The 19,897-nt window shown below is 38.5% G+C and overlaps 5 protein-coding genes across 8 annotated transcripts; all 5 read right to left on the bottom strand.

Moving 5' to 3' along the window:
* Nucleotides 1-320: 320 nt before the first annotated feature.
* LOC114516679 (plasmolipin-like) lies at nucleotides 321-4,393 on the bottom strand. Of its 2 annotated transcripts, none has more exons than XM_028536219.1 (5): nucleotides 4,254-4,393; nucleotides 3,360-3,433; nucleotides 2,819-3,013; nucleotides 2,418-2,585; nucleotides 321-1,586 (listed from the first exon to the last, which is right to left on the bottom strand). In XM_028536219.1, the coding sequence occupies exons 2-5, from the start codon at nucleotides 3,426-3,428 to the stop codon at nucleotides 1,455-1,457; spliced, it is 564 nt and encodes a 187-aa protein (XP_028392020.1). In that variant the 5' UTR covers nucleotides 3,429-3,433; nucleotides 4,254-4,393; the 3' UTR covers nucleotides 321-1,454. The 2 variants fall into 2 exon arrangements, with proteins under 2 accessions (XP_028392020.1, XP_028392019.1); XM_028536218.1 differs by having other exon boundaries at nucleotides 322-1,586; nucleotides 3,360-3,438.
* An 802-nt stretch (nucleotides 4,394-5,195) lies between these two features.
* Nucleotides 5,196-8,022, bottom strand: LOC114516798. Its single transcript, XM_028536380.1, has 5 exons — nucleotides 7,940-8,022; nucleotides 6,636-6,708; nucleotides 6,184-6,405; nucleotides 5,786-5,953; nucleotides 5,196-5,557 (listed from the first exon to the last, which is right to left on the bottom strand). Exons 2-5 carry the CDS (start codon nucleotides 6,702-6,704, stop codon nucleotides 5,444-5,446), a joined length of 573 nt encoding a protein of 190 aa, XP_028392181.1. The 5' UTR covers nucleotides 6,705-6,708; nucleotides 7,940-8,022; the 3' UTR covers nucleotides 5,196-5,443.
* A 1,079-nt stretch (nucleotides 8,023-9,101) lies between these two features.
* LOC114516860 lies at nucleotides 9,102-12,664 on the bottom strand. 2 transcript variants are annotated; one of them, XM_028536453.1, is made up of 6 exons: nucleotides 12,022-12,664; nucleotides 11,853-11,886; nucleotides 11,057-11,135; nucleotides 10,693-10,926; nucleotides 10,214-10,393; nucleotides 9,102-9,675 (listed from the first exon to the last, which is right to left on the bottom strand). In XM_028536453.1, exons 3-6 carry the CDS (start codon nucleotides 11,123-11,125, stop codon nucleotides 9,565-9,567), a joined length of 594 nt encoding a protein of 197 aa, XP_028392254.1. In that variant the 5' UTR covers nucleotides 11,126-11,135; nucleotides 11,853-11,886; nucleotides 12,022-12,664; the 3' UTR covers nucleotides 9,102-9,564. The 2 variants fall into 2 exon arrangements, with proteins under 2 accessions (XP_028392254.1, XP_028392253.1); XM_028536452.1 differs by lacking the exon at nucleotides 12,022-12,664 and having other exon boundaries at nucleotides 11,853-11,978.
* Nucleotides 12,665-12,737: 73 nt separating this feature from the next.
* LOC114516735 lies at nucleotides 12,738-15,853 on the bottom strand. Of its 2 annotated transcripts, none has more exons than XM_028536288.1 (5): nucleotides 15,754-15,853; nucleotides 14,100-14,507; nucleotides 13,711-13,950; nucleotides 13,270-13,470; nucleotides 12,738-13,178 (listed from the first exon to the last, which is right to left on the bottom strand). In XM_028536288.1, the coding sequence occupies exons 2-5, from the start codon at nucleotides 14,250-14,252 to the stop codon at nucleotides 13,068-13,070; spliced, it is 705 nt and encodes a 234-aa protein (XP_028392089.1). In that variant the 5' UTR covers nucleotides 14,253-14,507; nucleotides 15,754-15,853; the 3' UTR covers nucleotides 12,738-13,067. The 2 variants fall into 2 exon arrangements, with proteins under 2 accessions (XP_028392089.1, XP_028392090.1); XM_028536289.1 differs by having other exon boundaries at nucleotides 14,100-14,182.
* A 166-nt stretch (nucleotides 15,854-16,019) lies between these two features.
* Nucleotides 16,020-19,619, bottom strand: LOC114516649 (centromere protein T-like). The gene is made up of 10 exons (XM_028536179.1): nucleotides 19,431-19,619; nucleotides 18,714-18,882; nucleotides 18,552-18,634; nucleotides 18,249-18,375; nucleotides 17,885-17,925; nucleotides 17,188-17,777; nucleotides 16,910-16,960; nucleotides 16,615-16,722; nucleotides 16,415-16,519; nucleotides 16,020-16,252 (listed from the first exon to the last, which is right to left on the bottom strand). Exons 1-10 carry the CDS (start codon nucleotides 19,548-19,550, stop codon nucleotides 16,123-16,125), a joined length of 1,524 nt encoding a protein of 507 aa, XP_028391980.1. The 5' UTR covers nucleotides 19,551-19,619; the 3' UTR covers nucleotides 16,020-16,122.
* Between the last annotated feature and the right edge of the window lie 278 nt (nucleotides 19,620-19,897).

The following is a 19,897-nucleotide window of genomic DNA, read 5'->3' as shown; positions in this document are numbered from 1 at the left end:
ATCTATATTAATATAATACTTATGAACTTTATCTCAAAAATCGACAATTAATTGAAAGGGAACCAAAGCTCTGATAACGCAACTCAAAAAGGAATTATTCTGTTTGTTAAAATATCACACAATGTGGTATATTAGCCTTATAAGGTCGCCGTGATATGAGATCTCATTCACCACTAGTTCAACAACTTCAACTGAAAGAACTTGGGCACTTTTAGCAGTATTGCTATATTGCATTTAAGTGCTGTGATTAAAGACGCCAAGAGCGATGATTAAAGAGTTAAAACTTACGAATTCAATAATTTTTATGATGCCATGAAAAGACTTGAAGTAATACCATCCCTGTCCTAATGCAGACATGTTGATTTCACTATCTGCAAAAAAATACTGAGAATTGAATTCATAGTTTAAAATGATTTTTTGACGTGAACGCGAATTTCTATCTCAATTTGAGATCAGCTGTTGTATTTGTCTGTATAGAAATCCGTAATTGAATGGTCAAAGTTGGTCACCAAAATTTCTTTTGACCAAAACACCGCATACGAGGCTAAACATCACGTCCTGTGCGCTTTTAGAAACCTATCAGTAAAGCAAACTTCAGAATGCCAAGTCGAGAGCCATAGCGTGCGGCATAGCTCTGCCTCTTGTACCCAACTTTTTGGCATAACCCCATCACCATTTGGCAGGACCTTATACACAGAAAAAATCATTTCATACCTCTTATACGTCTAAAAAATCCAGTTCAGCAGCTCTGTGATATAGACACTCGTGTGCGGTAAACCAGCTAACATTGAAACACCTTTTTTTATACATGCAGCAGTAAGCACACGATTAATCAATATACCTCACACAATAAAGTCACAAAAGTTTTCATTAATATTGTAAAACGCCGGACAGAATACTAATATATAAAGGCTTCAAGTTTCAAATACACACAGCATAATCTATACTCATAGTTTCTAGAACTTCGTCAATCTATTATTAGACATATTGACTCGTGTTAATCAGAGAAAGATATCACGCACAAACTTCTGTAGTTTGCCTCTCAACATTAGGTCGAGAAATAGGCACATGTTGCATGATATATACTTAAAAAAAAATTGCGCTCCTCAAGTAAAATAACTGACATGCTCAAATAAAGCCTCTGCCAGACTGCCATTTCATTTTAAAATGTTTATTAGAATATATTGCATTGAAATACATGATTATAAAATAAAAACGACTATACGTTGCCTCCGCGTTAAAGAAGATGCTATTAAAAATACACATCTTCAGTCTATATTTCAAAACTTATACGTAATGAACGAAACTACAACTTCGCTAAGAGGCGGAAAACAATTCCTTATTTAGACAAACACATATTCACTACATGCAGTCTTTAACCGATAGGGAGCTGGGAGCTAACTACAGCACTAAACTAAGACTAAATGCGTTAAAATATCTGACATAAAACCAGTTTATGACGACTGTACATTAGCGGGAGCTGGCGGTGCTGCTGCTGTTGATGACGATGGTTCTGCTCCACGCCATATCTTTATGTTTAAGAATGCGTCCACGCCAAAGATGATGGTTGCAATGAAACACATAATCTAGAAACACGAAAACAGGTAATGAGCTATTATGCACAGGGGTTTTTTCGTCTGTGAACTGCTGAAACCGTGATATGGTATATACTATATACGCATGATAAATGCCCAATGATTGAACATTTTCGGTTTGTGGCTTTATACCGAAAGTGGAAGCCGGAGTATAAATTCCCCGAGAACTGACTAGAACTGCCTCCGTCAGTTTCAAGCGTCAGAAGAGGTCCTAAAGGGGGAAAAAGTGGGAACTGGGATTGCTGACTATTTTGACGCTGGGGAAATACACGTGACGGTAAGTCAACGAGGGTCAGCATATATTCCAAATCCACGCCCGCTTCAAGAGCTGCATGCGTCTCACCGACTTTGACTATAGACCCCGTTTACACTAGAGCGAAAGTTTCCAGATTCATCACGAAAGCGGAATGTTTTAGTACCGGATTCATGTTGCTGTTTACACACGCAGCAACGAATCCGATAGAAATGTATTCGGTTTTAAGCCGTATCCGGAAACTTTGAATCCGTAAAAGTTTGTGGAAACTTCGTATCCAGAAACATTTGAATCCGGAAAATTTTCTTGTGTAAACGCTTTGCACGACGAATCCGAAGAAATTCAAACGTGACGACCGAACAATTCTCCAAGAACAAGTAATGTGAGTGTAAACGGACAAATCCGCATACAGAGACAACTAAAGTGTAGTGTAAACACCTGACGAATCCGATACATGTGTGTAACAATGAATCCGGAAAAATTTACAAATCCGGAAACTTTCGTTCTAGTGTAAACGCGAGGTCTAAGAAACCTGAACATAGAAAAAGTGGAAAAAATTCAGGACATACCGATGCAGCAATAAGATGACCACATTTAGCATCGTGATCGACATTGTCAAGAAAATCGCAAAGAGAAATCCCACCAGTTACGCTTTTATCATACTGACGAGCAGTGTCTGCGATGAGACATGCCGAAATGAACAGCAGCAAAGCCCAGATGGCCATGTTGATTGCAGCCTTAAGAATACAATTATTTGTCAAACAAAAGTTTTCATTCTTTAGATGCAAGTTTAATCTGCTTTTAAAAGAAACAAAACAAGGTTGACGGTCTATGAATCAACAGGGATATTTCGCTGACTACTTTTCAGATCTGTGCAGCTTACAGCATGCAGCTATTAAAAGCAAAATATATAAAACAGCTTACAGATAAAGCAGGTCAACGTTGAATGGTAATGAGATTCCTAACCTACCGTCAATGGCCAATTGATAACAGATATCTTTTCATGAAGTCCAGAAACAAACAAAACTGCCATCAGTATCACGAGGAGCCATGAGACAACGATCACAAACATTGAGAATTCTAAACGCTCTTTCTTTCCATAAGTACCGAACACAATTTTGTCGAGAAAAGTCCCAAGAGTGCCCAGGGCTATCAGCAGTACAATCTATCGTGACACGTTATTCAGTAATCACAAACAAGTTATGGCAAATCGGAGGTAAACTGTAGTGTAGCAGAGGACGGCGGACTTGAAAGCCTTCCCCGCCTTGACCCAGTGCAATGCCCAGATAGAGGCGTGTTTGGGGAGGGGGGTTGGAAGTGGCATTGGCAGGGGCTTTCCTTACAATAAACGGGGAATCGATGTTAGTTGTGGAAACATCCATATATTTGAAACCTAGGGGGGTATATCCTATTTATTAAGACCGCTAAAGATAATTAAGACCGCTGAAGATAATTAAGACCGCTGAAGTGATATGCAAACGATTGCAAGTTTAGAAAACCAATTGACTTACAAATGCAGCAATTTTCAAATAGAATGGAATTGATTGGATGTACGCCAGGCCTTTTGATATCTTCCCCATGTTAGCTATACTGAAGGAAATAAAAACACTACACTTAGCTTGATAAATGACCCCCGGTAGCAGCTGCTCTAATATTGCCGCACTGTGATGAGCTCAGTATATTAGCTGGACGACAAACTTAATTACTTATTATGTAAAATAGATATATGAAATCTTTATCAAAGTTCAAAGTAACAAATTCTTAAGGACTTGATTGATAAGATTAATACCTGTCGAATGGCAAATAGAGATCATTTCTAAGATACGTTACAATTTAAACCGACGCCTATACCGACGTTCTAGGATATGTCTAGGGTGGCCGATTGACCAGAAACTTTAGTCAAGATAGTCAAGATTCTGACTGTTGATTCGGCAAGATTACAACTCGGACACGAACAAAGCGAAGAACCTTTCACAAAATGCACAGAATATTACTCTTTTTATTAACGCCAGCGAGTGAACGCTTCACTGATATCGAGGATCTTCGCAGTACGATGGAGCATGCAAACGTTTTAATACAAAATACACTCTGATATTTCCCTATCGTTAAAGCAAATTTCGAACAACAAACTTCCATCTTGAGCGCTGCAGCTAACGAATAAGGGATCTGCACAGATCACACACAGCCGTAAAGTCTTAGAAGAGTCTTTCAATATTTCCTGATCTGCATGACTTTATGAATCAACAGCGAATGTGCGATGGAACTTTGGCATTTGTTACATTCCTTAATTGTTACTGTGTCTACAAATTGCTAAAATATTGACTCATCGGTATATTATTGGTGTGAAACGATGTGATAAAAATTCTAGTTTGGTAGCTATAAAGATGCACTAAGAAATTACGTACCTTGAACGTCAATTTTAATATCAGCTTGATCGAGGAAGATGAATCAAATATTCAATTTCGAAAACTATGTATAAAATGCCTCACGCCACTGTGTGTAAATACTTCACTTTGACCATACAAAGAACATGCGAGATGGTGCATTGTGATGCAAATATTAAAAAAAAGGAAGTGTTTCCCGACTAATGGGAACTGAGGAGGGGGTGAAACAAGTCCGGAATCCAAGAGCTTTTTTAGTTATATTGTTATAGTTATCTGTTTTCCTCATTGCTTAGGCAACCTGACATTCAGTTTAATACGCGTCTATTGTGTGACATGATTGTGATTCAATGAATTTAACGGCAAGAATCATCATAACTAAACCATATAGATTTTCTAGCCGGAGGCGTTGCTACTGCATGGTTGCCCACCTGTAGTGAAACATAAGAATATAAAAACGGTATAGTATACGTAAATGATTTTTATATTGCACTTCAATGCAATCCTTTATGTTCCAAATAAAGCCGGGTAGGAACCGTATGATGCATGCAGGCGATGTTTGAAGAGACCAATGATGTTGGCGTAGCGGCTCTCAAAAGTTTCCTATCTGAGGCAAGTTGTGTCCATGATACAAGAGGTTGTCGCTAACGACGACAAGCGACTTTAACCAAATGTCACTACATAGTATCTAAATGCAGGCAGATAAATAAGAGAGCGACAGGTCGAATGACTGATTGATCATGTTCACGCAACTAGGCTCAGGTTGTCGGCCCTGCAGCGCAACAATTCTAGCCGAAGATCTCTATAGTGGCGAAACCCATCATTTTATCCTTCAAATAAATCTGGGTGCATGCACTAAAGACAAAATTCTTATCATTGCCCAGCAATACTATCTGAGCATCTGTGATAATTGAGTCGAGGAGAAACACTGAATATATCACTTCAACTGACTGCAGTGGTGATACTGGAGGGTGAAATCCTGCGTTTAATAAACAAAAATGGGTTGAAATGTTTTATGATAATTATTAGATTACAAAAGTGCCATTACTACAGCAGTTTAACACAACACGCTTTGGAAATTGTTTATATCAAGAAAATACTTAAAGTAACATCCTATACTTGATGTGAATTTTTCCGCAAGTCTAAAAAAGCCATTGGTGGGAGGGTGTCATGTGTAAAAATTAAAATCTCTGTCGTGACCGTGCAGCCAGTTATTATCTTCGTCGAACTGGTCGAAGAGTCGGTTGGCGTTGTCGACCTGCCCAATAATTCTGGAAATTGAGGTATGCGTCGACGCTGAGGGTAATAAAGGCCGTGAAACAGGTTACCTATGAACACGAAAACATGTTTTGAATGAAAAAAGACGCCACGAAAATGGCGTGGATATGGCGTATAAACACAACCATAGAAGGGCATATCCCACCATATCTACGTCTTTAGACGTCACTTCGTATTCGCTAAATTGATATCCTGTGTGTTATGGTTAGGGACACCGGATGAAGGTGAGGGCGTGAGGAACAGATTTTCCTTCGTTAAAGGTAACTTTTGTATCTTACTGAGGAAGCGATGAGATGGTCACATCTGGCGTCAGACATGTTATATCTGAGCACGTCGCAAAGTGAACCATGCTTTTGCTTGACATCATCATATTTCCGAGAAGTGTCTGCAATCAGGCAACCAAATATAAACAGCAGCAACGACCAAAAGATCATGTTGATTGCAACCTACAAAAAATTTTTGGATCGCAATGTATCATTGTTTTCATAATCAAAATCTTCGGGAAAAAAAATTAAGTCAAGTCTCAATCCCTGCTAACGGCACAAACATGTTTCACTAGGTCACCATACTGACGAATTCCACTCGTAGTCGGTAGAACTTTCGTATAAAAAACTTGGATTTATCTTGATTCTGAGCAACCGGTCAGATTGTACAAGTATAGAATTCATAAACATACCGTCGATGGCCAGTTTACACAGTCCATTTGTTCATGAAATCCGGAAACAAACAGGAATATCAGGAGAATCACTGAGAGCAAGGCAAGTGCAATAACGAGAATTGCAACATTTAAGATCTGTTTCTTTCCCCAAAGATCGAATGTCTTTTCACCAGAAGGCAACGTTATGTCGCCATTGTTCAGGAAAAATCCAAGCGTACTCAAAGAAATCAAAAGTGCCACCTATAAACAGTCGCATAATCAACGATATTAATCTCCAAGAAACCTCGTCGAGCTTGGCTTTATTAGTAAAAGTTCGCACTCATGAGACCATCTTGCACCAACAGACCTTTCCAAGGTTTGACCGTATGGGTCTCACCAAACAACCACTGACCCCCTCCCGTGATCATGCCCCTTCTCGCAAAGACGCAAACAAGTTATTAAAGGACTTCTATATCACTGAATCTACTCACAGAAGCACCAATCTTCAAACAGAATGGAATTGATTGTACAAAGTCGTAGCCCTTTGGTATTGGTGCCATAGACCTGTTCTTTTTCAAAGAAAAAAGTGAGTTAAACACAAATCCATTTTTATTCTAAATGGGTAACATTGAAAAGAAGAAGAGAAAACAAATATTTAAAAATTATGTCAATTGTAAGTCGGGGCCAAGAGATGCCGGTCAAGTTCGAATCGAATCGGTTTTTAGTGGCTTCGTGTCCAGAGTCTGTCTTGTGTTGTTTGAAGAGTAAAGCTTCAGGCACACAGCAAGAATATCTAATACGTGAGCCGGTTGTAAAGAGTGTGGAATCAAGTTCACCAGGAAATAAAGTTAATTACTTATTTACTTTTCAGTATGAGAGAGTTATTCTCCATGGTTTGGTTCAGTTGAAAATCGGTACAGTGGTGAGTGGTGGTTCATGAGGTACTCGTTACACAAGGAATTAGTAAACACACGCGATCTTTCAAATAAAAATGTGGTGAACTATGAAGTAATCTCTTCATTGGAAAACACTGTGAACTGTTTTCTTATGTACGCATCCAATCAGAACGGTGTCCACAGCAACATTATTTTGCTGTAAAGTCGTTTGCAATGCACCATTTCCCATTTTTTTTAGTGAGAAATCAGATACTGCTAAGAGCAACACATGCAAATTTACTAACGCTTTTATAAAAGAATCACAAATAATAAAAAAATATAAAATTAAGAAGCCATTTAAAACCCTTGACGTAATTGAAGAAATTGACGTAAATACCAGTAGGAAACTAATCGAGAACATTATATGAATAGTAATTAACTACGGCGTGAAATATGAATCTCATTTTTTCGCTTTACAATCTCTTAAAATTATACTCCGTTCCAAGAATGGCTCGAAAAGTACCTATGTTACTACTTTTGCATCTTTTTAATAACTCAAGCGACCAAACGCTTCGGATAAAACACTTTGTTGCAAGATAAAGCATACTTATTCAAAGTAAATTCGGAAAATACCTTAAATTGAAAGTAAATTCGTGAATATTGTCGCTTGTGGGGGCGAAACTGTATATTGAGCCTTCTTTTACTTTCACAAAACTCACTGAGAACAATATTTGAATATTGGCTCTCACTTGAGTGATCAATTCAGGTCAACTTCTCAAATGATCAATTCTTATACATTCTTTGTTACTGTCTTGAGTGCACTTATCGCAACGACAATCTGACTCGGTCAATTCCCAGAAGTTGATCTGAAAATTGCGTGATAACTAGTTAACCTTACAGAGGCATTTTACTATACGCACCTTGTCCTTGACTATTGCCGTGAAACGTTAGCAAATCAGTTCTTCTGTAACTACAACGTTAGAGATTTTTCACGACATGAAATCTATAGGACACTATCAAATTCGTTTTATAATATAAAGAACACCCGAGGTGGGGACATTATGATGCTAAGAGAAAAAGAGTTTGGACAGCAGCTAATGCCATAGGAGAAAGAGATCTGTGCTGAACCGTGGTGACTCTAAAGTTCGTTGACTGAGGTCGAATGTTTGCTGAGTTTAAACTGTGGCTAAAGTCAAAATAGATTGGTAGTGATCTAGACCTAGTTTAATGATGTAAATATTCCGTTACATCCAGGTGCCAAACATACAGGTTGCATTTAGTTATATGACTTATATCTGATTGAGTCGTTCCATGAAAATAGTTCCTGATTGCATTCGGCAAAACACAAGGATATAACCCGCAGAGTAAAAGTGGTACCACACAGCCTTACCTAATGCGTCCTCGATTAATACGTGATGACGGTCCAGCCTGCTTTGCGCATAAGATCAGTCGTTAGCCTGTTGATTTGCCAGAAAGTTAGGATTGCTACAGATGAATGGTAAAGACTAAAGAATTCTTACTTATATAGAAATTAAAGACAACAATTAACTTTGTTCATTAAAGATATTTAGAAGCGAAGAAATGCACTTAGTTTATGTATGGCTTCTGATAAACAAAAATGAATAGAATTGTCCAGTTTAATATTTATTAAATATAAAAACGTTTAAATACATAACAGATTTCTATGTTGAATGAGCAACTCTAATACACATCTTCAAATCATGCAAAACTGATTATTACTACTATTGACCCCGTTAACAAGTGAAAAAAATGATTATTTTTCAGACAAAAAATGTTTGGCGCTCCGTAAACGCTGTCCCACTCTGTCCTCAAAATTTTGGTAACCCAATTTAAAGTTCACTAAATGCTAAATACACGAATTTAATTATTTAGATTAGCTAAGAGTTGCTAAGAGTTAGAATTAGGTCTTAGATAGGTTTATAGTCGATCGATTACAGTTAACCCTAGTCCTAGCTTAATCTCCGTGTGTTTTTCCACGTAATCAGCGCTGCCAAGTTCAGGATTTTACCCTTCAATGGGATTTTATCCCGAGATCTCGGGATTTTTTGCATTAGCGGGATTCTTTTTTGGGATTTTTTTTGAAATGCAAATCTCGGGATTTTTAATTAGAACTTAATTAATAGTCAATATTTCGGTAAACCTGACCAAGTTTTCGTCAAACCTTCTTAATTTGAAGTTATTTTCAGCTGTATAATTTTATTTCTAGTTGCATTTTGCGCCTTACACATTGCCGCACAAGATTCCATATAATCCCAGAGACCAGATTAATCATTAAAAGAGGACTGGGAACTATGGGCAGGGAATATCGGGAATTTTTAGGAAATCTCGGGATATTTCGGGAGCTTACGCGGGACTTTTACAGAATTATCACATGAACTGCACGTGATGTCCATGAAATCGCTGAAATTGACAAACACAGAAAACTTTAATACTACCCAGAAATAAATTTTGATGATTTTATGCCTAATATCTAGTGATGCGTAAATGCATAAGGTAAGATGGCTGACATCCATGCTACGGTAGTTTATGTTGGAACAGCCGCTGGACCTGCTGATGGTGCTTCCTTGCCACGCCATAATTGGAAGTTGAAGAAAGCGTCCACGCCGAAGACAATGGTGGTTATGATACAAATTGCCTGTGAAAAGATATTTAAATAAAGAACAAACAATCAAGCAGAACTTTAAAGCTGAATGAAGAACTTAATCAAAAAATATTAAAGAGAAATACTGAGATACAAATACATGTTACAGGTTAACTATAAAAGAAATTCTGAAAAAGAAAAACTCTCTAGGTGAACAGTGAACACCCTCTCATGCAGCAAACTGGTGAGTCTTTGGTATATTTGATTTCAGTTGCTTTAGACGTCACATTTGACGAGAGGTTATATGAAGATCTCATGCTGTTCCCTGGCTATACTTCAACAGTCACTTTAATTTTTTGAACATTCAAGACAAAATTGCAGATGTGCAATATTCCTTTGGCCATCAGTCTACAGTCTTCCACTTTGCACTTATTTGTTTTTGTTCTTACGTATTCTATCTGCGGAAAGCTTTACAAGTGCTGTAAACTTACTATCCATTAATTTATGTGAAAGCCTGATGCAAAATTGGTTCAATGTTATTCAGAACATGTAATTGAAACATTAAATTATAAAAATATTCCATGTAACTTACTGCAGAACCAACCAGATGACCACATCTAGCATCTGAATTAACCCAACTTAGTTTGAGAAAATCGCAAAAAGACCATGGGCTATAAGAGAACTTTTTTTCATCATATTTTACAGCTGTGTCTGCAATAACACAGCCAGAAATAAACAGCAACAAACCCCAGATGACCATATTGATTGCAACCTATAAAAACAGCAAGGCATAAGATACCTTTTTGTCTTAAAATCTGAGTAACAAAGAAGGGATGGCTATCTAAATGCTAAGAAATCACTTTCTGATCTGCTAAGAGGTGATAAATTTGATATCTCAAGCTATTCAAATGAGATGACTGAAATATAATCACTTCCATCAGCCATTTCAACATGTAATCACTGTAACTACTGTAATCACTGTAATCACTTCAAACTAATCTAATCTAAGCTAGCTCAACTATGAAGTCGGCTAAAGTGTAAGCAGTTTCATTAAAGGATTAGAAGTCTTACTGTTAATGGCCAGTTAATAACAGATATTTTTTCATGAAGTCCAGTAACAAACAATACAACCAGCAGTATAACTTGGAGCCAGGATACCACAATAACAAACATTCCAAAGTCTAAACCTCCTTTCCTCCCCCAGTGATCAAATGAGTCAACCTTTTTGTGGTTGGTTAAAGTCACATCTTGACTACCCTTATCAAGGAAGACTCCAAGGGTGATAAGAGCAATAAAGAGTAAAATCTATATAAAATAAGAAGGACATAAAACAGGGTGATTTCTGTCAAGGCTTAGTCCAGCTATAAAGAGGCTTATCCTCAAAAAGTTTGCACTATCCTACTCTAAATGCAACTGAAAACAATTCCTGACTTACAAATGCACCAATCTTTAAAAAGAATGGAACTGACTTGATGTAATCAAAGCCTTTTGGTATCTGTGCCATGCTGGTTTCACTGCATTCAAATATAAAATAAGAATCAACTTTTAGCAACATTGTATAGGATTTTACATTGTTTCAACACATGTCTTTAAAAAAGGAATATCCTATCTTTACTGATTCCAGGCACAGCCATTAGGCCTTCTTTGGTTTTATGTTGAAATATACAAGCCCTATTATGTATGTTTGCACTCAACAACGGAATTTGGGGGGAATTAAATTTTAGCGTGTTGTACTTTAACAATACATGGCATCAAATGTGGTATAACAACTGCCTAAATAGACAAAACACTTCTTGACGTTTCGACCAGAGGGCCTTCGTCAGGAGAGTTACTCTGAGGGCCTTAGTCAGGAGAGTTACTCTCCTGACGAAGGCCCTCAGGTCGAAACGTCGAGAAGTGTTTTGTCTATTTAGGCAGTTGTTATACCACATTTGATGCTAAGTTGTTCGAAGACGCTGCCACGCTGCTCCTTGGTTATATTGGAACTTATTAACAACACATGTTTGCAAAATTTGCACACGGCACACCCAATACAACACTTGGATAGACATTTTGCTCAAAAGAAACTGATTTCACAAAGCACGCGGGAGATTTAACATATTGACAGTGTTGTGACTGTATTTCATTCTGTCAACTGTATCTATGAATAAATTGCTACATCATACTTAACATTTGGGCCTTTCGCAAATAAAAATACCCATTTTTTCGGTATAAAATATGGTTTTACGTACCTTAGATGTTGTATGAACACTAAATAATATGACTCTAGATAATAGAAAGTATTCCAGATTATTAATAATAAACCATAGCCACGCCAAGCCAAATTATGCGTGGATGCAAACAACCGGGATGCAAATTGCAAAATAACCCGCATGCAGGCGTATTCTAGGAAGGCCTTACTTTTGCCGGCTTTGGCCAATTCACAGTTTATTCACTGCTTTTGGCTTTTTCCAACTTTCTGGTAACTTTTGAGCAACTTTCCAGCAGATTTCGAAGCAGGTGTACAACTAGAGGCCTATTCACGGCTTGGTATGCTTTGTGGGCTTTGCGTAAGGGACGATTGGGTTACAAAGACTCAAAATAGAAGGACAGGAAATGACATGAAAGGACATGAAAGGACAGGGAAGGAGTACAGGGAAGGGGGACAGGGGAAAGGTAAGGTAATCAAGTGGCACACAATTACGATGGTCCCACATTCAAACTTTTTAATGATTATTTCCGTATTTGCAAGAAGAAAACTAGAGCTTCAAAAACTATGTACTCGGTTGAAATAGATTGGTTAGTTTTCTAAAATGCTGCAAAATAACGACAATGTTAAATGAAATACTCGAATATACATCTTCAAATCATGCAAAAAGGAATGGAAAAGGTCCATTAAATACAATCGCCACGCGACCTCGTTTTACAATTGAAAAAACGTATCTTCAGACAATTACCCTGGGTATTTGCCAATGCGAGCAGGCAGGTCCATGTATATATAGCTGCAAATGTGGTATAACAACTGCCTAAATAGACAAAACACTTCTGAGGCCCTCAGGTCGAAACGTTGAGAAGTGTTTTGTCTATTTAGGCAGTTGTTATACCGCATTTGATGCTAAGTTGTTTGAAGACGCTGCCACGCTGCTCCTTGCTTATTTGGAACTTATCTCCATGTATATGTCAATGGCTAGACTAGGTCTGGTCTAGGGTTGAAATCTGCTGATAGTGTTTAATACAAAAACATGGACCGATATGAAACTTTAGAATTTAGTTTGTTTTACCTATTTGAAATTGTTTAAATTTATAAAATACCTAGTACATGCACTGATTGATAGCCATGACGTTGTACTAGTTGGACACTTTTCCGTTCTTTCAAAAGGCCTCAGAGGATTTATGAAAGTTAAATGGACACATAGCTCAGTGGTTAAATGTCCGACATCCGTGAAAGTCGTGAAAGAAAGTGAAGTTTATGTTGGAACAGCCGCTGGACCAGCTGATGGTGTTTCCTTGCCACGCCATAATTGGAGGTTGAAAAATGCGTCCACGCCAAAGATAATGGTGGTTATGATACAGGTTGCCTGTGAGAGGATATTTAAAACTTCTTAAAACAATGTCGTGTGTGCAACCGTTGCAACTGGAACATATATTAAAAAAAGAAACACAACTCACAGCAGAACCAACCAGATGACCACATCTGGCATCTGAATCATAAATATCATTTTTAAGATAGTCGCAAAACGAGTACTGTGTGGTATGATAATGATCCCCATGTTTAAAAGTTGTTTTCTCATCATATTTCCAAGCTGTGTCGGCAATAAAACAGCCCGAAGCGAACAGCAACAAACCCCAAATGACCATACTGATTGCAACCTAAAACACGAGATATTTCCTGATAATGATATTAGCTGGATATTAGTAAAATTGAGGCAGAGTTAGTAGTAGTAATTAGGGTCATCAGAACTCTATACGGACTACCAGTATCCCAATATAAGTTTTACAATTTGGGCCTATTAAACCTTAGAGTGTCATAGAATGGTTCATTGGGTATTGAGATGGCAAGTTACATTCTAAGTATGTGAAATCATGCTAGCTAAAAATGACAAGTCTTACTGTTAATGGCCAGTTGATAATAGATATTTTTTCATGAAGTCCAGTAGCAAACAATACAACCAGCAGTATAACTTGGAGCAAGGAGACAACAATAACAGACATTCCAATGTCCAAACGGCGCTTTTCCCCCCACCCGTCAAAGGAGTTGATTGTGCCATAACGCTGACGCTGTAATTTAACATCTATATTCGCTTCGTCAAGAAAGATCCCAAGAGTAATAAGAGCAATGAGCAGCATAATCTATATAATAACATAAGACAGAATCAATAACCATTTGCGGGCCTCAATTTCCACGCAATGCAAACGACTTCACCTGCAGAATGTTGACATGGTGAAGACTTTAAAACTGATACAACCAACAAGCAACAGGTGCCTGAATGGTTACTTACGAATGCACCAATCTTTAAAAAGAATGGAACTGATCTGACGTAATCCAAGCCTTTTGGTATCCGTGCCATGCTGGTCGTTCTTCCTTTATCAGTGTGCGAAAGAAATAAAGAATTGACTTTAGGCAGACGAAAAATTACACAAAAAATGACCATGTGCGTATTTCTTTCTTACTTTCATCTTAGGCCTGTTTCAGACATCGAACTTGCGCCGAACCAAATGTTAAGGCCGAGACACACCGGACGCGATCCGCCAACGCGACGCGACTTTTACGAATTTTTCAGTTTTCAAAATCTGCTAATTTTAACAATGTTGTGATATTCTTGGTAATTACTGAATGATAGTACATTTTTACTTGCCTGGTACCCATACCTCTCAAAATATTCTTTCAGAATTCAATTTATTAGCTTCTAAAAAGGGAAAATTCGCGTCGTGTTAGCAAATCGCGTCCACTAGCGTGGGCCGAGCTAAAGTCTTTGTTTAAGTTCATTTGCATTCGATTCCGGCACACGAAAAAAAAAGTTCGACGTCTGAAATGGGCCTTTATTTCGAAATGAATGTTTTTGGCGGGAAAATGTTATTGTCAACAATCAAATTTGAAATTCATTTTAGTATAATTTCAGTATTGAAGAATTGTTCTGGCCCTATTTGGCCCTTACACTACAATTTATATATCAGTATTTCTTGTTTGTTCATTTCGCGCTATTTTGCCGCTATAGCGTCCCTCATCGACCATCTGGGTTCCACCTGGCGGGATCCTTTCTTCGTTTTTTTACCTGGCGGGTCCCTTTCTTCGTTTTTTTTTTGTGTATCGTTCACGCTTTACAAGTACACTCTTTTTACGGACAAACGTTGGTAAATAAACTAATAAAGGTTCAAACTATTGCTTCCTCGTTCGTTATACGGCTGCTAAAGGGCGACACGTGTCCAACGTTGCCCGAAGGAGAAGCACAAAGAATGTCAGCCATTTCGAGGCATTATCTCAGTAATCTTTAGACTTCATATGTGTACATAACACGTATGACATCAACTCTATTAAGTTGTCGGCTGGTCATGGTTTTTGCCCATAAACACGTTGCGATTATAATAAATATCTCAAATATCATGTTTACATCGCTTCCTGCGTCTGCAGCCCTTCAGCAGTTCTTTGCCGAGGCGGTTGAAAATCACTTTTAGTATCATTTTTCGTTGAAACAAGAAGTCAAAAATCTTTAAAAGGGATCACACATAGCTTCATTTACCCATGGGTACTCCGAGTACTCCCGAGCGCTCTCAGCGGCTCCTGGGCACTCCCGGGCGGTATTTCGTAGTCGTAGAACCCCAAACCCGTGATGTGAAAATACTTAGCCTGCGCGCAGTCTCTACACTACAGGAATTATAATTCCTGTATAAGAAATACTTGGATTTAGCAGCCTAAATTTGCAAGATACTGAAAACCCAAGTTTGCACACGCAATGAATATTTGAGAGAGAAATTGGCTCGATATAAACCATACTCAAGGAGGAACACGATCATGCATGCTGACAGTGTTGAGATCATGTTATCTCACGCGGCGTATTTATCCGTTATATCGCCGCAAAATACCTAATACCGAGCCTGATAGGTCCTGAAAATGGCCACCGGAGGTTTTACGAGATAAAATATGATTTTACGTACCTTGTCACAGAATTTATATATACTATCGGGAAAGCGTTGCAAATTTGATAAACAATGCTTCTTCCAGACTCGCCAAGTACAGCTGGAAAGCGTCAACGGCCAAATAACCCGCGTGCAGGAAGCCCCATTCTGAGAAGTGGCCTTGCTTTTTTCAGCGTCAGTGTTGCTGGGGCAACAAAAAACATTGGTGGAAGGCCTCCCCTTGAACGTTAAGCGGGTAGTGAATAGTAGACTATCACGACGGTCCCACATTTGAACTTCTTTTAATGATTATTCTTATTTACAACATGAAAGCTACTTAGTAGAGCTACAAAAACGATGTACTAGTCATTAAAATATTCGAGCATCTTTTTTGTAAAACGAAATTATTCAGGTCTTCGCTTTTGGTACGACCTTATTTCCCGACTTTGCGGTCGGAATGATCTCCTGTCTATATTCCATTGGAAGATATTTTTCAATCAGGGCGTGGAACGATTCTCTTGATTTCACCAAACCTTGTCTGGGCAAGAAAAAAAGAAATACGTTCTTGTGTATAGCATAGGCAATATAAGGCATAGCATTAGATTAACTGTCGGAAGAATGTGTTGAGAACTCTGAACACTCAAGCCAAGACCCTGCCTGGAAGTCAGGAAAGACCTTTGCTCTTGAGCAATTGACAAACCTTCGCATTAGTAATTCAACGTCAGATTCCTCGATCGTTTTTCTTCCAGCATGCTTTGAATAGGAGAAAAGGTCTTCTGTAACGTGCTCAAAAAATGCATCGGATCTAAAGTATAAATATACAACAACCTCTTTCATAAATATACATCGAACTGATAAAGTTATCCAGTATAAATGATAGTATCTCTCAAATCGACCTACCCAACGTGAACTGCATCCAAAGCATCTTTAGAAACTCTCAGCGCAGAAAAATGACGGAATATCCCGTTCACCAAACTCGATGGTAGCCTGAGAAGTGAACTGTCTTTTCTATAATATCAATCAAAACAGGCTTTAGTCAAGTTATGGCAAATGGGTGAAGATATAATAGACGAGATAAAGAGAGAGTAGAAAGTTTAAGTTCTGCGTTTGTCGCTGTCACTACTGTTCTTTTCAAAACGTGGAACACTTAAACTTTCTAGACCTAGGAATGAAATCCTGTTAAGAAATTGCCGACCTGGTGGTTTTTTTCGCTTGGTTCGTCTTTCTGGCGGCTTTTTTGACCTCGCTATGTGAAAGACAGAGGAATAACTAAACGTTAGTAAGGCGATGGCGGCAGGTCGCGGTCAAACTGAAGCATATAGTTATGGTCAAAGCTGGCTAGTCTCTTCTGACTAAACTATATTTCAACCTGTCGTGACGCTGCCTTGCGATATGCCTTGGTCTAGTTGTTTTTTAAAGCTGCCAAAATCTCAGGGAAACTCTAAACCAAAGGTTAGCTATCGAGATAATCACCTAGCCTTCTTTTGTTTTGCTGTTGGTTTTCCAGGCACTATAGGCGTAGCCTTAACTTTGGTTGTAGTAGGTAGAACCGGAGTGCGCAGTTCACCCCATGCAACAGACTTAGAGACGCCACTTCTTTCCAAATCTGAAGCAGCACGCAAGCTTTCACCCCCCTGGGTTGGATCACCACCAGCAAACTTGCTGACTGAATCATTTTCTTGCGAACTTTCCTCTTGTGAGGAATTTAGTTTATCACCACCCTCCCCAGACATTTCCTCTTCGTCTTGTGAAGATTCTGCCGTAGCCTCCCGTGAAGATTCGTATTTATCTTCGCGCTCTACTGGAGCGTCCTCTAGTTCCTGTTGTTCGTCAGACTCATTTCCGTGTTCCCGAGTATCGTTTTGAAAGTCTTCTTTTTCAGAGCCTTCTTTCTCATCACCGTATTTATCCGCATGTTTATCTTTTTCATCACTAGATTCAACATTTTTATCTCCACGCTCGCTACTTTCATCCCCGGATTCAACGGCTTCAACTCCAGATTGAATTCGTTCCTCTCCATCTTCGGCGCTCTCTTCTCCGGATTCAGATTTTCTTTTTTCGTCCTGAGATTTTTCCAAAATATAACCAAAATATAAAAAAAATCGTCCGGTTAGAATCAGGGGTTATTATAGGGACGACTTTTCCTGGGTTATTTATCATCTTGACTCACCTGTTTTGATGTAGTTCGGTTTTTTTTTGGTACTGTGTTAACTTAAAACAACAGAAACAATAAAGTATGTTAATGATGGTCGCAGCAAGCTCTGCGCATCGGCTCTGCTCATAACAATGAGAGGATACTTGGCTTAAAAATTGTCAAAAATTTCGTACGTTTCTGGACATAAATCCTCGCATATATTCCATAGCAAAGCGGGCCCAGAACGACGTGAAATATTTTCAAAAATTCATGATATTTCAGTCAGAAATATCGGAATTCGAAGTTTTGATAACATTACAGCTAGATTGCACACAACTTTTTAGTTTGTGGATGAAGACTGAAGTGGGTTCGTCGTTTCGCTGAAAATCGTTCATTATACCTGCGTTAAGATAACCTTGAATTGCTGCACGAGGTGTTATATTTTCGCTCGGTGTTGGTAAACTTTGGCTGAGCCTTGTACGCGGACGTGATTTTTGTTGAGCGCTGGATTCACTGGTCATTAACACCTAGTCAAGAAGTATCCTGCATTCACTTGTATCAAGTAATAAATAAACAACTGGAGTCATGGAAAAATATAAAGTTCCTGCTAGAGTCTGCACAGTTCTACCAGTTCTAAACTATTCCTCCTAAAGGTTTGGTTATAAAGAGAACAATACTTCTAACACAGGTTGCATCAACTTACTTGCCGGTCATTTACTACTGACTGTGACAGTCTTTGATTTGCGGTTGTTGTTTTTGCAATCTTCGCTGGTGATTTAGTGTCAGCTGTTGAAAAAATATCAAAGGTAATGTTTTGTCATGTCTCCTCAATTATGCAGAAATGCTGTTTTGTTGATCAACAAACCTGCAGCGAGGTAAGCCCGGATGTTTGTTCTTGGTGTGACAGTCTCACTTGGTGTTGAGGTGACGCTTCTTCGTCTCTTTGCATTGCTCTTTAACAAACCTTGTGTTGCTGGCCTTTTGGTGGCAGAACTCAAGACCTTCGTCAAGGATTTTGGTTTACGACTGGATTGCTTAATATAGCAGTAAGCAAATCTGGCTAAGGGCATGCACCACCAGTATGACTACACAACTACCAGGGGCATATTATATATTCATTTCAATACCTAATTTCACACCTCAGCTAAGCAGGGTCATGTAAACAGCCCCCTGGTTTCATAGTTTATCATATTTGACCATGTCGAGTGACGAGGTATGTACCCCAGAGCCAGAAACTACATGCCCCAGGCAGAATTGGATAAACTTTGTGTACATTTTAGGCAGGCTTTGTTTAGATTCAGGTAGATATTCAAACATATTTACTGCATAAGCAGTATCTATTATCCAAACACTGATGACTGAGCAGAGTTTTCCCTTTTTTCCCGCCAAAAAAGTAAACAATATTCACCCATCATATATGAGGTAGAGCTATTTCTTAGACATATCACGAAATCTCTCAAGTCTCAATGAAACTCTTCACTATTTTATTGCAACCCAGAAAGAGATACTCCGTGCTCGAATCGAAGATCAAAACGTCAGATATTGTAATTTTATAGGGACATCGAAACTTGATCGAACTTACCGTCAACGATCTGGAAGGACGCTCTCTTGTAGCTGTTTGTGCCAGTCTCGGACTGCTTCTTGTTGTCTGACTGGTTTGTAGAACTCCTTTTATGAGAGCTCTAGGCGTTTCTCCTTCCATCAACAGCAAAAAACCCCAAATTCTGCAATTTTACTATCACAAAGGCTGCAGCATTTGTAAACAAACAACGGAAAATCGTGGAAAGGAATGGGGAAAGAAACATGGAACGGAAAAAACCCGGAATGAAAAAAGCCGGAATCAAACGACGGAATTTGTAAAACCTGGAATGAGAAAGGCTGGAATCTTTAAAAGCAGAATTGAATCATTAATTTCATTAATTTCGGGGAACGAGATTAAATTAATTTGATAACGTTGCTTTATATTGTTCAGGTTTAGCACTTTATTCTATCCTACTTACTCTACTTTGGTCCACTAGGAATGGATTTTAGAGACTTCATTCCGGACAT

This window comes from Dendronephthya gigantea, unplaced genomic scaffold (assembly GCF_004324835.1).
Source record: "Dendronephthya gigantea isolate DGI-Jeju-01 unplaced genomic scaffold, DenGig_1.0 000006F, whole genome shotgun sequence".
NCBI classification, from domain to species: domain Eukaryota; kingdom Metazoa; phylum Cnidaria; class Anthozoa; order Malacalcyonacea; family Nephtheidae; genus Dendronephthya; species Dendronephthya gigantea.
Note: the sequence above shows the minus strand (reverse complement) of the source record. Positions and strands in the feature narration are given on the sequence as shown.